Genomic DNA, 14,390 nt, shown 5'->3' with positions numbered 1-14,390 from the left:
AAATATCACGTGTATGACCGTCCCTCTGTATCAAAAGGCAGCGGCCTCCAATGTGCCCCAGAGACGTTAGTAAGCGCACTCTTTCGACAATGCATCAACCACCAGTTATCGGCACACTTATCAACACCAAAGTGCCCCGTGGGCGGGGCTCACCGAATAAAGCGGCAGCGCAGCCACTAAATGCTATATGGAGCTTGCTTAAGGGTGCTGCTTTTTGATGCGGGCAGATGTTTAACCACGTGATATTTTTTATTTGGCATGGGCTTTATTAGCCGGAGAAAATAAATGAGCAAATGTTTTCTTCGATTAGTGTGTCTGTTCTTTAATATTCGACCAATAAGAAGTGGGCGTGAAACAGCACGATAAAATTTTGTAATGTAGCTCTGACTTTGACTTTGTTGAAATTTAGACAACATACAATTGTCTAAGTGAAGAGGGCTAAAGGTGACACACGTGATCACCTGACTATGCCCTAGACACCCTGCATTCATGCAGGCACCGTTTCGACATAATTAGTGACGAAGTACAAACAAATTTTTACAAGAAGGTTACAACAATTCACATACAGTAATATACATGTGAAAAGTGTACCGTACATTCAAATCAATCTAATTAAAAATTTGTAATAACCAGAAACATGTTCACTTGACAAAAACAAAGCAAGAAATCCTGACTGGATCTCCTAAACGACAATAAAAAAGTTCACTCGACAAAAAAAAAGAAGGAATCCTCACTGGCTTATACACGATTCAAGAAAAAACTATTTGCCTGTTTTCGGAAAGTAGGCGAAGAGGAACAGGTTTCCATGATATCAATCGGATCAGGATAAAGGTTTAACAGATTACGAATTTGCCAACTTCATGTTGTGGATTGGTGGCTGCTGTGAGGAAGTTACTTTTTGCATTTAGAAATAGTGTTTAACAAGAGTATACTGGGCTAAAATTACAATTGCCAGCGGTCGAGATGAGTCATGGCCGCATCACAGCAACTAAAGACAGTGAGACAGACAGACAGACAGACAGACAGACAGACAGACAGACAGACAGACAGACAGACAGACAGACAGACAGACAGACAGACAGACAGACAGACAGACAGACAGACAGACAGACGGACGGACGGACGGACGGACGGACGGACGGACGGACGGACGGACGGACGGACGGACGGACGGACGGACGGACGGACGGACGGACGGACGGACAGACAGACAGACAGACAGACAGACAGACAGACAGACAGACAGACAGACAGACAGACGGACGGACGGACGGACGGACGGACGGACGGACGGACGGACGGACGGACGGACGGACAGACAGACAGACAGACCTTTATTTGCAAGGTCCTGAGAAGCTTTAGAGCTGCGGGCTGCTCCCAACGTGGGGACTGGTAGGCCAAGCTCTCTGGACAGCCCAAGTTTGCCGTGAAAATTCTGAGCTCTGGATGGCAGAGCTCCATTCTTCTTCCGTGATGCGATTGGGTCCCTGTAACGAGGGGCATCCCCGGAGCATGTGTGCGAGATTGCTAACAGCCCCACAGTCGGGGCAAGTAGAGCTAAAAGCCTCTGGAGTGATCGTATGGAAAAGGGCCAGGTTTGGGTAAGACTTTGTCTGAAGCATGTGTAAAGTGGACGCCAGAGTTCTAGCCACTTTACTATGAGGGGGAGGATAAGTCCTCCTATCCAAGTGATAGTGCTTAGTGATTTCTTTGAAAGTAGTGAGTGTCCCTAGACTCGAGAACCGTTGAGTCTGAACTGGACCCTGTTCCCGCGCGGTGGGTTAGAGCGCACGCTTGGGAGTGGGCGATGTCATTGAAGTTGGGAAAGGAGTCAAGCTGGCGGTCGAGGTAACACCCTCTAGAGAACTTAAGGCCTTCTGGATGTACCCTCTCCCCTCGAGCTACGTCACGCAAAAGAGGCCCACATAGGAGTTCCGTGCAGCGTGCTACGAACCTACGAGCGGCGCACCTGTGTTGCAAATGAGACGCGGAAGACCGAGTGGGTGACGACGGCGATAACAATTCGATTAGTTCAGGGAACCCTGCCACTCCTTGGATAGCTTTGTGGTTAGAAAAGTTCTAGCATGCTGCGACATGCTTCCGAGTGCACTTTTTTCTCTGGACGTGAACCGTGCATCTAGTCTCTGGGCTTGTGCTGCGATTGCGGTTGTGTGTCCGGCAAGCCTTCATTGCCGTGGAATGTAGATTACGTTCATGCCAGGATATATCTAATAAGTGAAGCGCGCCCAATTGATGGAACAATTACAAATCGGGGCCGAAAAATCATGCGTTCATGTTTCCGCAACATTAATGACAGAATATTGGATGATAATGCTAAGGCAAAGAAGAGAAAAGCTAGAATTCTGCGGAATAAGGCAACTGTTTCTTTGTAAATAGTTGCACGAATGTTTTGTATCTCCATTGCTAAACTCATTTGAGGTGTTGTAAATATGTGGACTGCGGTACTGTATGTAATAATGCCTCGAAAGCGAAATTATTCGTATAGAGCCTAGAGAGAGAAAGAAGTTTAATGACACGAAATGCCGAGAGGTCGGCCTGAGGTATATTCCTCTAGCCAGCTACTCGGCATTGGGGGAAGGGGAAGAGGGAAAGAAAGAGGGAAGAAAGAGGTGCATGATGGGTGACGATGACGATAGAAGGAAGATGTAGAACATATGGCAAGCAATTTGGCATGCTCAAAGTCTGCAATCCAGGCCCGTAATTTTTAAAAAAGTTCAGTAATGCCTTGATGGCCTTGAAACTCGACTGAGCGTCTGGCCAAGGGCCTAAAATAACGTCCTCCGACAACGGTGCGCTGTCGAGACGCGTAAGGTCCTTGACCAACCTATCACGCTCTTCCACAAACTTAGGGCAGTCTGGAATAAATACATGTGTCCCGAATATGAAGAAGTGCACACCAGTGAAGTTGTCATGAGATATGTGTTATGGTGCAGTGCTAACGTTTTGTTGAAGAACTTTTGTGGTCGCATGAACTGCAAACTCTTTGACGCCGACGATAAATCAAGGCAAAGAAGCCACCCCGAAGAAGAAGGCAGCACTGTGACTTTTCAATATAGGCCATGCTCCCTGTCATCATTTACCCGAAATTCGTTCTCAGTCCTTGGGTTGAACCGTTCCATTTTTTATGGACGGGCTTTTTAATAATGCAGCGCGTAAATAGTTTCGCATAAATAAAATAATCTTAAAACACCCTCTGTTCACTGCGGGCCATCTGCTCAACTATGCCTAAAAAAAATAACTGCGTTCTGCATGGTTAACGTTGCACATAAGTGCGCGATCCCTTCATTGAACCCGTATCCCCGAGCACGCCGCCAGCCTCTTCTCCGTGACGTCACTCGCCGAGCGCTCAGGCCTTCTCGTCTAGGTGGTGTTGGTCGAGGTGCGCCGGAAACCACGTGATGGTGTGCGGAGTGATTATCTTGTTTTTGAGAATCTTGCGAGCCTCTTCAGCGATGGAACCTGAAGCGGAAGCCCCAAACGCCGATCTCGAATCAGTGAAATTTGTGATCTGCTCTTATCTAGGAGTGCTATAGCCCTGAGCACTTCAGGGAAGCTGCATTCACTGTGATCAACGAGGGCAATGGTGAAGTTAGATGACTGTCCATATTGGGCTGTGTCGCCAAAACATGCCGAGTAGGGATCGTCTTTGGTACGCATTGAGGAGGGCGAGGGCTCTTGCCCTGTGTCTACCTAGGTTGTGTTGATGATGAACATTACGGAGAAACGGTGCGACTTGTATGTTGTTCCTTCTAATCTTCTAAGATTTGACATTTCCGCTCTTTCATGAGGATAGGGTTGATCCCAAGAACCGCCAGGATCTTCTTTTCAGCCGGGGTACAGGATAGACGGGCCAGTTGGGCTGACTCCTGGGCCTCGATTATCTCGTCCAATGTGTTTTGCACTCCTAGTTGCATAACGAGGTCCGTGCTCGCCCGTAGCGGAATACCTAGTACAATTTTGATACTTTTTCTGATGAGCGTGTTTAATTTTTTCTTCTCGGAGTTTTACCAATTGCGCATGTCTGCCACATGAACTATATGACTCATAACGAAGGCGTGGAACAACTTGAGGAGATTATCTCCCTGAAGGTCTCCACGCCTATTCGAGACTCTGTTGATGAGTCTGATCATGTTCTCAGTCTTTGCTGTGAGCTTGTTAAGCGTCGTATTGTTACTGCCATTGGATTCAATGAACATGCCCATGACCCGAATGGTGTCTACTCTGGGGATGACACAGCCGCCTTTAGTGTAGAGTTTCATGTCTATTTCAGACAACAGTTTCCAGCCTCTAGGTTTTGGACCTCTTCTGACTGGCCTGTAGTGGAGGAGCTCAAACTTCCTCGGGGAGCATCTAAGCCCGTATTTTCCAGCTACATCTCTGTTTGATCTACAGCCTCCTGTAAGCCTAATTCAACATCTCCTTCGCTTCCTCCGGTGCACCAGATTGTGATGTCATCAGCGTAGAGCGTATGATTAATCCCGTCTATGTTGGTGAGCCTTAATTTTTTGCGATAGTTTCTTCATGGCAATGTTGAAAAGCAGTGTTGAGGCTACCGCTCCTTGTGGCGTGCTTCCGGGACCCAAACTGAAATAGGTCACCGATTTTGAGCGTGGCCTCTAGATCCCTGAGGAACGAGCTTATGTATCTGTGGAAGGCGTCTGCCAAATTTAGCTCTGAGATAAAGTTCAGAATGTGAGCACGGGATGCATTGTCAAAGGTCTTCTCCAGGTCTAGTCCTAAGATGCCTCTTATATAGTGGCCCGCACTAGTTACACTAGAAGTCGAGGAAGAAGAAGTGTGCGTGGTAGCTGCTGCGAAAACGAACTGTAAACGGCCATTCGCTTAGAACTGACTGACTGGCTTTTCTTCTCGTGACAAACTGGTGGAGGTGCGGGGTACGCATCCATCGTATGCCTACGGGTCCTGAACCAGAAGCTACCGACGCCAGTACCTCGGGGACGACAGAAATCTATCGAAGCAGCCGTCGCCTCCAAGGTCTTCCACCGCAATACAGCCCCCTGGCAAGCTCCGTGAGGAAGATGTCAACAACTACCGCACGCCAAACCGAGGGGATCCCAAATGCTGCCGTACCATGCATTCTCAACGCGCCTCGCACGCCTAACCCGTTCCATGGCGACGCCTTTGAAGGCGTTGAAGACTGGTTGGACCATTTCGACCGGGTCGCCGCCTTTAGCGACTGGGCCGATCGCCGTAAGTTGAAGAACGTCTACTTTTCCCTTTTAGACGCGGCGAGAATATGGTACGAGAACCACGCAGCCTAATTTACCAGCTGGCAGGAGTTTTACCAACTGCTTTGCGAATCATTCAGCACTCCCGAAAGGAAAGAAAGAGCCGAACAGGCACTGTCTTCGAGGTTCCAAATGCCAAATGAAACCGTCGCCATGTTCGTCGAAGACATGACGCGATTGTTCCGTCGGGCCGATCCACTAATGCCAGAAGACAAGAAGGTGCGTCTCTTAATGCGAGGCGTAAAGGAACAGCTTTTCGCGGGCCTCGTGCGCAATCCTCCTACAACGGTCTCTCAGTTCATTCGTGAGGCAACAGTCATGGAACGTATGCTTCGGCAGCGGCTCTCGCAGTATGAACGCCAGACCACCATGACTGCTGCATGCTCTCTCGTACCTGCAAATGATGACAGGGAGTCCCTTACCGAGCTAATACGACAAATTGTTCGAGAAAAACTGCAGAAGTCCTATCCATCGGCTCCGGCTCCTCCCAGTGTCGCGATTCTTACGGATGTCATTCGGGAAGAAATCGGCAAAGTGGTTCATCCCTCGCCACCAACACGACCCGAACCTCCCACGTTCTCGTACGCGGATGCTCTTCGGGCTTCCGCGCCGTCGACGGGCCGTTTTTCGCAGCCGCCTGCTGGGATTTCTCGACGCTCCCCAAGTCCGATGCACCGCACGAATCCGCAAGCACCCTTTCATCCTGGTCAGCGCAAATCTACAGTATGGCGCGCCCCCGACAACAGTCCGTTGTGCTATCACTGCGGGGAGGCTGGTCACATGTATCGCGACTGCCAGTACCGACTGATTGGTTTGCGGGGATGTAAACCATCCGGACGCCCGTTGCCCGTGCTATGGCGAACGCCCGCACGAAATCGAGCAATACTTAGAAAGTAACCGGCTTCCTCCTGCCCAACAGCGAAGACAGTCACGGTCGCCTTCACCTCGTCGGTACGCGTCACCAAACCGTGCTCGACCCGCCTTTGATTCCGCTGGAGTCAACGGTGGAAGCCCGCGCCGGGGAAACTGAAAACGGCGACCTCCGGGGGTGAGGCTGCTGTCATGCGAACCGTAAAATATCCTCCGCCGACGCCATCCCCTCGCGACATACCGCTGACGCCTTCCTTCGAAACTGCAAAAAGAACTTCTGCTGCTATTACTCCTTCAATCGACGGTTATCCGGTAACTGCACTTGTGGATACGGGAACTGACTACTCGGTTATGAGTGCCTCACTGGCCACTCGGCTACGCAAGGTGCTGACAGCGTGGGACAGCCCACATCTGATTACGGCCGGAGGACACCTCGTGTCACCCATTGGACGATGTACCGCCAGACTTGCAATTTCTACTTCGACTTTCGTAGCGTCTTTCCTTGTGCTGCCCAAGTGTTCTCGGCTAGTTATACTGGGCATGTATTTTTCTCCAGGAATATTGGCGATCATTAACCTTCGTGATGTGTTCGTGACTTTTTCTATGTTTCTTCGTATTCGAGTGTGGAGGATGAACATTACCGCACGGCTTTACGCGTGGTCGATGACTGCGTGACCTCGAAGTAGCATCGTCGTCCTCGTTGAATGCCCCCAAGACCAACTAGGAATAGTTATCGCCGAAGGTAACCTCACCATATTGCTGGATCGCGAAGTCGGCGTCGCACGAGGTCTCGTAGAGCTCCAACATAGGCAAACCACGATTCTAGTTACCAACTTCAGTGGCGAATACAAGAACTTTGCGAGGCATACCACCATGGCCTACTCTGGAACGGTGGCCGAGTCCAACGCCTGTGCTTCGGTAACGACAATCTCGATTCCGGAACCCAGCGATGTGGACTTGACCGGTCACATCAACGTCAACCCACAGCTAGACCAAAACGAGAAAGAGAGCCTCCTCACTCTGCTATCGTCATTTAGCGACTGTTTCGCCACCACGTCGAAGGTCAAACAGACTCCTTTAATCAAACACAGAATCATCACTGAACCGACCGTCCAACCTGTTCGCCAACACGCTTATCGCGTGTCGCACAGAGAACAGGATGCTATTCGTCATGAAGTTAAACAAATGCTCGACGATGATGTCATTAAACCATCGACAAGTCCTTGGGCTTCACCTGTTGTATTAGTTAAAAAGAAAGATGGTTCACTACGATTCTGTGTCGATTATCGCAAACTGAACAAGATCACGAAAAAGGACGTTTACCCACTTCCTCGAATTGACGACTCCTTGGATCGCCTGCGACATGCCTGTTACTTTTCTTCAATGGATCTGCGTAGTGGGCACTGGCAAATTTAAGTTAACGAACGGGACCAGGAAAAAAATCGGCGTTTATAACACCCGACGGTCTCTATCAATTTAAGGTCCTACCTTTTGGATTGTGTTCCGCTCCGGCCACATTTCAACGCATGATGGACACAGTTCTATCTGACCTCAAGTGGAACTCATGTTTAGTCTACTTAGACGATGTAGTTGTTTTTTCCACCACGTTTGAAAAGCACATCCAGCGGAGGCGGTTCTTCAAGCTATCCGCACCGCCGCCCTCTCCCTGAAGCCCGAAAAATGTCACTTTGGATACGAGGAGCTCAAATTTCTAGGTCATATTGTCAGCAGCACCGGTGTGCGCCCTGACCCCGACAAAGCCATGGCAGTTGCTCTGTTCCCGATACCGAAGACAAAACACGATGTCCGCCGATTTTTAGGGCTTTGTGCGTATTACCGCCGTTTTGTACCCACTTTTTGTGAAATTGCCGAACCTTTGCAACGACTCATCAAGAACGACGTCACATTTGTTTGGGGCCCGGCACAATCCAACGCCTTCCACAACCTTCAGCGACGTCTACAGACACCACCGATCCTAGGTCACTTTGACACCGAGGCTGACACAGAAGTGCACACTGATGCTAGTAACGTTGGTCTCGGCGCGACACTCGTACAGTTTCAAGCTGGTGTTGAGCGCGTTATTGCGTATGCCAGCCGAACCTTGTCTGCTGCTGAAAAAAAAAAGTTGGAGGACGCTTAAGCTTCGCCTTCAAGAGTGGAACGCGACAGCGTTCCCGTCGACCCGCCAAGCGGTGTACGACAATGGGCTACGGCGTAGCGACTACGCGCCCCGCATCGGACGCGGTGAGCGTCGAGCAACGCAGCGTTCGGCGCGGCAACGAAATGTGCGCCTGAGCAAGCGACGCACGCCTGAGCCTTAGAAACAGCTCGTATCTAAGGCAACACCGCATTCACTAGAGACGCTTTTGTACCGCTTTGAAGCATCGAACTCGTGGCTCAGCACTTCCTCTTCAGCCACCGAGGTGAGCGGACGCGGAATGTCGGGCTCTTCGCGAGCGGCTTCAGCGGCCCTTTTGGGCCGCGGTATCAGGTCAACGGAAAAACCAGGTCAGGACTACCAAATGATTTTACCAACGCTGCCAACAGGTGCATCCGTTCTGCATACGGTTTTTTTACATGGTGACGTTAAGGCGAGGCCTTACAGAGTGGAACATTTTCGAGACGCTCTTACACGGCTGTCTCTCATGCCGGAAGTGGTTGCGCTGGGTGCATATCAAATGAACCATCTGTGGGCGGTGACTTTCAAGGACGAAGAAGGGAAGAAGAGGATTATCGCTGCAGACGCGTTTGATGTCAAGGACCACCGCTGTGTGGTCGTCGACCCGTGTGACAGAGGCGTCCGTATCAAGCTCTACTGGCTCCTTCACGGTGTACCTGACGACGACGTTCGCACTGCCTTGTCGCCTTTTGGAAAGGTGACTGAGATCACGAGGGACAGGTGGCGGGTACAAGGATGCGTTGACAAAGGGTCAACCACCCGTACTGTCACTATTAAGCTGAAGGCAGGCGTCACCGCTGAAGACTTGCCCCACCAGCTGCGAGTGGCGGAAGATGTTGCGCTCGTGCACGTCCCTGGCAGAGCTCCCCTCTGCCTCCGATGCCGTGGCATCGGGCACATACGACGCGAGTGCCGTGTACCCCGCTGTGGGCTTTGTCGTCGTTTCGGCCACGACGAGACCCAGTGCGTCCGAACCTATGCCACAGTGACAGGCCCGGCATTGAAGGAAGATGTCACAGATCACTTGATGGACGTGGTCGACGCAGTGGAAGCCGCAGGTGAAGGGAAAGAGACCCAGCCCTCGGTGTTAACGCCCCTCAAGAAGGCAACGACTGTTAATGATGACAAGCCATCGGATGGCTGGAAAGACCCATGGGATGACACGGTGCAACCAACTAACTCAACAGAGGTCGAGGTAAAAGAGGCCAAAGAAACGTGCACATCAACGGAAGTGACGACCGGCGAACAGCATGACACTGATGACACCGTGATGCCAACGTCAAGTAGTGCACCTGCTAAGAGGCTTCACGAAGAGGCGGATGAGCTAGAGGAAAAGGATCAAGAGACTGGGAATGACGAGCCTCCTCCAAAAGCTACCCCGGGACGCCGACCGGCGTTCAAGCCCAAGCCCGGCGTTCCAGCCAAACGCCGTTCTACAACCCAGACGCCTCCGCGTTAGCGGATGCGTTCCTGGGTCAGAAAAAATTGTTGTTGGGGTCTGGGGACTGGGGTTTGTGTGCAGGATGTGCATCGGCCGTCGTCATTGGGCTATGTAGTCCAGAAAATCATGGTCCGCCTCCCTAGACCGTCGAGTCATCGTATGTGAGACGGACGATGTGCGGTAATTGGTTTAGATTTCCTCCTGGTAAATGGTAGCTAATTTTTCGACTGGTCTTTGTGTCGCGACGTTGAACGTGCGTGGACTTAGCGGGCGTAGAAGGCAGTGCCAAGTTAACCGTATTCTTATTGAAAATAATATTGACTTATTGGCCATTCAAGAAACAAAAATTGCAACTGATGAATGCACGGAGCAAATGGTTAACGTTTTCCGCCCTAGATATACCGTAAGTGTATGTCATGCGGCGGGTAGGTCTGGAGGCTGCCTTATTCTTTTACGTAGCAGTATTGCTGTAGTTGAAGCCGTCACGTCATCCGAGGATGGTAGAATGGTCCTCTGCGATTTTACTTTCTCAGAGATGCCTTGGAGGGCTTTATGTGTTTATGCTCCGAACGTAGCACGGGAGCGGGAAGCCTTTTTTGGTAATATTCAGCAGTACTTGAATTGTGAAAGACATGTCATATTACTGGGTGATTTTAATTGTGTTTGCTTTCCAGAAGATAAATCTAAGTTGACTAGTGTTTGTGATAAAAAGTGCGTTGCTTTTAAGTTCGATTGTAAGGCAACAAGAGCTCGAAGACATTGGTTATGTGTTGTCAAGCGAAAGTCATACCATGTATACGCACTATCAAGGTCAGTGTCATGGCAGGCTAGACAGAATTTATGCTCCGTTAACCTTTGTACCGTTATTTTCAAGTTATCAAGTGCTACATGTTAGTTTCAGCGATCATTGCCTCGTTATGTCAACCATAGGAAAGAAACAAAAACCATCGAAATTCAGCTGGGACTTATGGAAGCTAAATGATAAGCTTTTGCAAGACGACGTTTTTGAAAAGGTAGTTCAAGAAAAGCTCGAAAATTTGCTCAGCATAACTACGTCAGCGTTCTTCATTGCAGAATGGGAACTCTTCAAAAGAGACGTTAAATTAACCGCGATTGAAAGAGCATGCGTAGTCCATCACAAACAAAAAGAGCGTGAGGAGGAATTACACCTTAGGCTAAAATACATGCTCAGCGCAGAAAGCTCTTCGCCTGGCTTATTTTCGAAAGAAATCAAAGAAGTTAAGTCTGAACTTGAAGTCATGGATGAAGAAAAGTACAGGGGTGCGGTGTTAAGGGCAAGGGCGGAGAGTTTATGGATGGGGGAGACGCCTACCAAGCGAGCAATAAGTGACGAGAAGAAACACGCGGTTTCCAAAGAAATAACAGAAATAACTTATCAAGGGGAAGTCACTAGGGATGTTGGAATGATTGAGCACGCTTTTGAGTCTTATTATGAAAGTTTGATGGGGAAAAAGACATGCGATATCGAAAGGTATAGAACTGACTTCTTGCCATTAATGCCAACATTATCAGACGAGGTCTGTGAAGCGCTCGACAGACCAATAAGCCTTTCAGAAGTTGAGGATGCGATTGACGAACTTAGTCCCGGCAAATCACCGGGGCCTGATGGTCTGGGAGGGGCTTTCTATAAGAGCTTTAAGAGTGAAATAGCTGTAGCATTACATCGCGTGATAAGGGAGATGTACGAGAATAAGGAAGCACCTCCTTCTTTTCGGACATCGCACGTTATTTTAATTCCTAAAGCAAAAGATCCTGCACGACTTATGGCGGTTGAAGCCTACAGACCAATAAGCTTGACGAATACGGACTATAAGGTTTACACTAAAGTACTGGTGCGACGATTGCAGACCGTTATAAAAGAACTTGTGGGCCCCCATCAGACATGCGGTATCAAAGGCAGATCGATCTTTTCGAATATACATACTGCAAGGACCATACTGGAATGCTGCGATGAAAGGGAGGACAGAGTCGCAATGATACAAATTGACCTTGAAAAGGCTTTTGACAGAGTCGTCCATGATGTCATATTTTTGCTCTTAGAACATGTTAAAGCCGGTGCAGTGATAACAGATGGAGTAAGAATGGTGTACAAAGATTGCACTGCAAAGTTAGTAATTAATAGGAAATTAGGCGCCAGTATAAAAGTGGAGTCATCAGTAAAACAAGGATGCTGTTTGTCTCCTCTTTTATTTGCCTTGTATTTGGAGCCTTTCTGTTTGAAAATAATTAAGAGCCAATCTATTCGTGGGTTTATCTACGCAGGAATTGAGACTAGAGTTCTGGCTTATGCAGATGACGTGGCAATTTTTTGCCGTGATACAGAAAGCGTGAATAACACTATGAAAGAGGTTGTTTCTTTTTGCGCCGCAACTGGAAGTGTTGTCAGCTGGACTAAGTGCCTAGGTTTATGGCACGGCAGCTGGACACAGGTACCCGAGTATTTTTGCAATATGAACTGGAGCGTTACCCCTGGAAAATATCTTGGGGTGCCATTACAACATTATCGTGACAGTGCTGCGTATTGGATCGAAGAAGTAAAAAGAGTTAAAGATCAGACAGAAAAGTGGGGCGGGCATAATTTTTCGATGTTTTCAAAAGCTAGTGTTTGCAATTTGTTTTTAGTTACAAAGGTGTATTATGTACTACAAGTGTTATGCATGGCAAGGATTTCGGTGCAGAAACTTCACAGAGTGTTTGCGGTATATATATGGGGATCCACTTGGGAGAGAACTAGCCGGTGTAACTTGTTTCATTCGGTGAAGAATGGAGGACTAGGATTAACACATTTGTTTTTGAAACAGATTGTTAGTAGGTTCTTTTTCTTAAGGGACCAAAGTGATATATTTCTGCGTACTGTTATTCAAGTGAGATTGAGTTCTTCTTTGCCTGAGTGGGTTGTCTCATCAACAAATGAACGCACTCGAACACCAATAGGCTTTCTGAGGGAAGTTGTTATGTCCTTTTCTTTATTGAAATCGCATTTTTCGAATGAATTTCTGACTTCAGTGACGCGTAAGAAACTTTATAGTGATCTGGTTGATGTTTTCTTGCCGCATCCTGTTTACCGTATGATGTATAACTTAGGACCTGAACGCAATGTGCTGAAACGCGTTAGAAAAATGCCGGTTAGATCTTCAGCGAAAACCTTCTTTTTTCAATTGCATTCGGGCACTCTCCTTGTGAAGCCATGGCTGCAAAGCAAGGGCTTCTTTGTTCCATGGTCTGTTAACTGCATCATATGTAAGAAACCTGAAACTATTGACCACATCTTCTTGGATTGCCATGACTCAGTTTTCTTGTGGGATGTTCTCAAACGGACTCTGAAGAAAGACCTGCCGTTAAGTCCTTTCGGTATTCGGTTCTTACCGTGTGCAGACACAGGGGGAGTGCCGGCTGACTTGATGATGCTTTTGTGTATGAGCAGCGTGTGGAAAACGCGTATGGATGTCAGGAATGCCCGCGTGGATGAAAGGTCTGCGAGGGAACACCTAAATGAAAGTCTTACATACACGCGTGATGCCCTCAAGCACATGATTGAACCCCCAGAGTGGTTTCAGGAGCTTGACACTTTGGTGTCTGTGATATCCTCTTTGAGTGCCTTTTAAAAAGGTAGTCTCTCGAAGTGCTGTAATATTATTTTTCTGCACCCAGTGACCTACTTTGTGCGCGTTTGATTGGTGTTGAAATCAAGGTAATAAAAAAAAAAACTCGTGGCTCAGTGGTAGAGTCTCCGTCTCACACTCCGGAGACCCTGGTTCGATTCCCACCCAGCCCATCTTGCAAGTTGTTTTTTTATTCATGAAGTGCCTGCTGGGATTTATCGCTCACGGCCAACGCCGCCGACGCCGACGACACCGGCTTTTCTGCGACACGAGCTCCTTAACGCTGTTGCGTTAAAACTACTCAGCAACTGAAAAAGAATGTCTGGGAGTCATATGGGCTATCCAGAAGTTCCGCCCATACCTGTACGGACCGCCCATACCGTGTCGTCAGCGACCACCACTCTCTCTGCTGGCTGGCGAGTGATGGAGCCTCGCAAGATGGAGCCTTCGGTTGCAGGAATTTGATGTGACCATCGTCTATAAGTCTGGCCAGAAACAAACTGACGCCGGCTGCCTCTCCCGCGCCCCCGTCGAACCCGCACCACTAGATACTGACGACGATTCTGGTTTTCTTTGTACTCTTCCGTCTTTAAACCTTGCTCAACAGCAACGCCAAGATTCCGAGCTCCAGCCCTTGGTGGAATACCTTGAAGGAAGCCGCCCACAACCCGCACGGCAGTTCGCGCGTCACTTGTCCTCTTTCTGCCTACGTGGTGACATCCTATTAGCGCCGAGAATTAGGAGTGGCGCCCTCTCGCGAGTGACGTCACGGCCAGGACGCCGCTCGCTCCGGCTCGCTCGGCTGCCGCGCGCGCTCGTTCCCTTCGTGTATGCTTGGGGTATGGGTGGCTCGTGCCGTACGTATTGAAGAATACGTCGGCTTCTTCAGCTGCCATACCTTAACCACAGTTTCTTCTTCAAAGGCGTGTGAGTCGAGAAACTTTGCGGCTTGGATATCGCAAGCTAAGTAGCGTTAAAGGGGTCTACTAGGTTTTGCAATGCATATA

At 49.0% G+C, this 14,390-nt stretch overlaps 1 protein-coding gene and 1 long non-coding RNA gene across 2 annotated transcripts in view; one reads left to right on the top strand and one right to left on the bottom strand.

Annotated features, from left to right (window-relative positions):
• Positions 1-1,362: 1,362 nt before the first annotated feature.
• The window catches only part of LOC139059032 (uncharacterized), a 150,156-nt gene continuing 137,128 nt past the window's right edge, over positions 1,363-14,390 (bottom strand). Inside the window, exon 3 of the long non-coding RNA XR_011513818.1 lies at positions 1,363-1,487. This is a non-coding gene — a long non-coding RNA (uncharacterized lncRNA). The remainder of the gene's footprint in view (positions 1,488-14,390) is intronic.
• Positions 8,688-9,778, top strand: LOC135917663 (uncharacterized). Its single transcript, XM_070537873.1, has one exon. It carries the CDS (start codon positions 8,786-8,788, stop codon positions 9,776-9,778), a length of 993 nt encoding a protein of 330 aa, XP_070393974.1. The 5' UTR covers positions 8,688-8,785.

The sequence above is a fragment of the Dermacentor albipictus genome, chromosome 4, assembly GCF_038994185.2.
Source record: "Dermacentor albipictus isolate Rhodes 1998 colony chromosome 4, USDA_Dalb.pri_finalv2, whole genome shotgun sequence".
NCBI classification, from domain to species: Eukaryota; Metazoa; Arthropoda; class Arachnida; order Ixodida; family Ixodidae; genus Dermacentor; species Dermacentor albipictus.
Note: the sequence above shows the minus strand (reverse complement) of the source record. Positions and strands in the feature narration are given on the sequence as shown.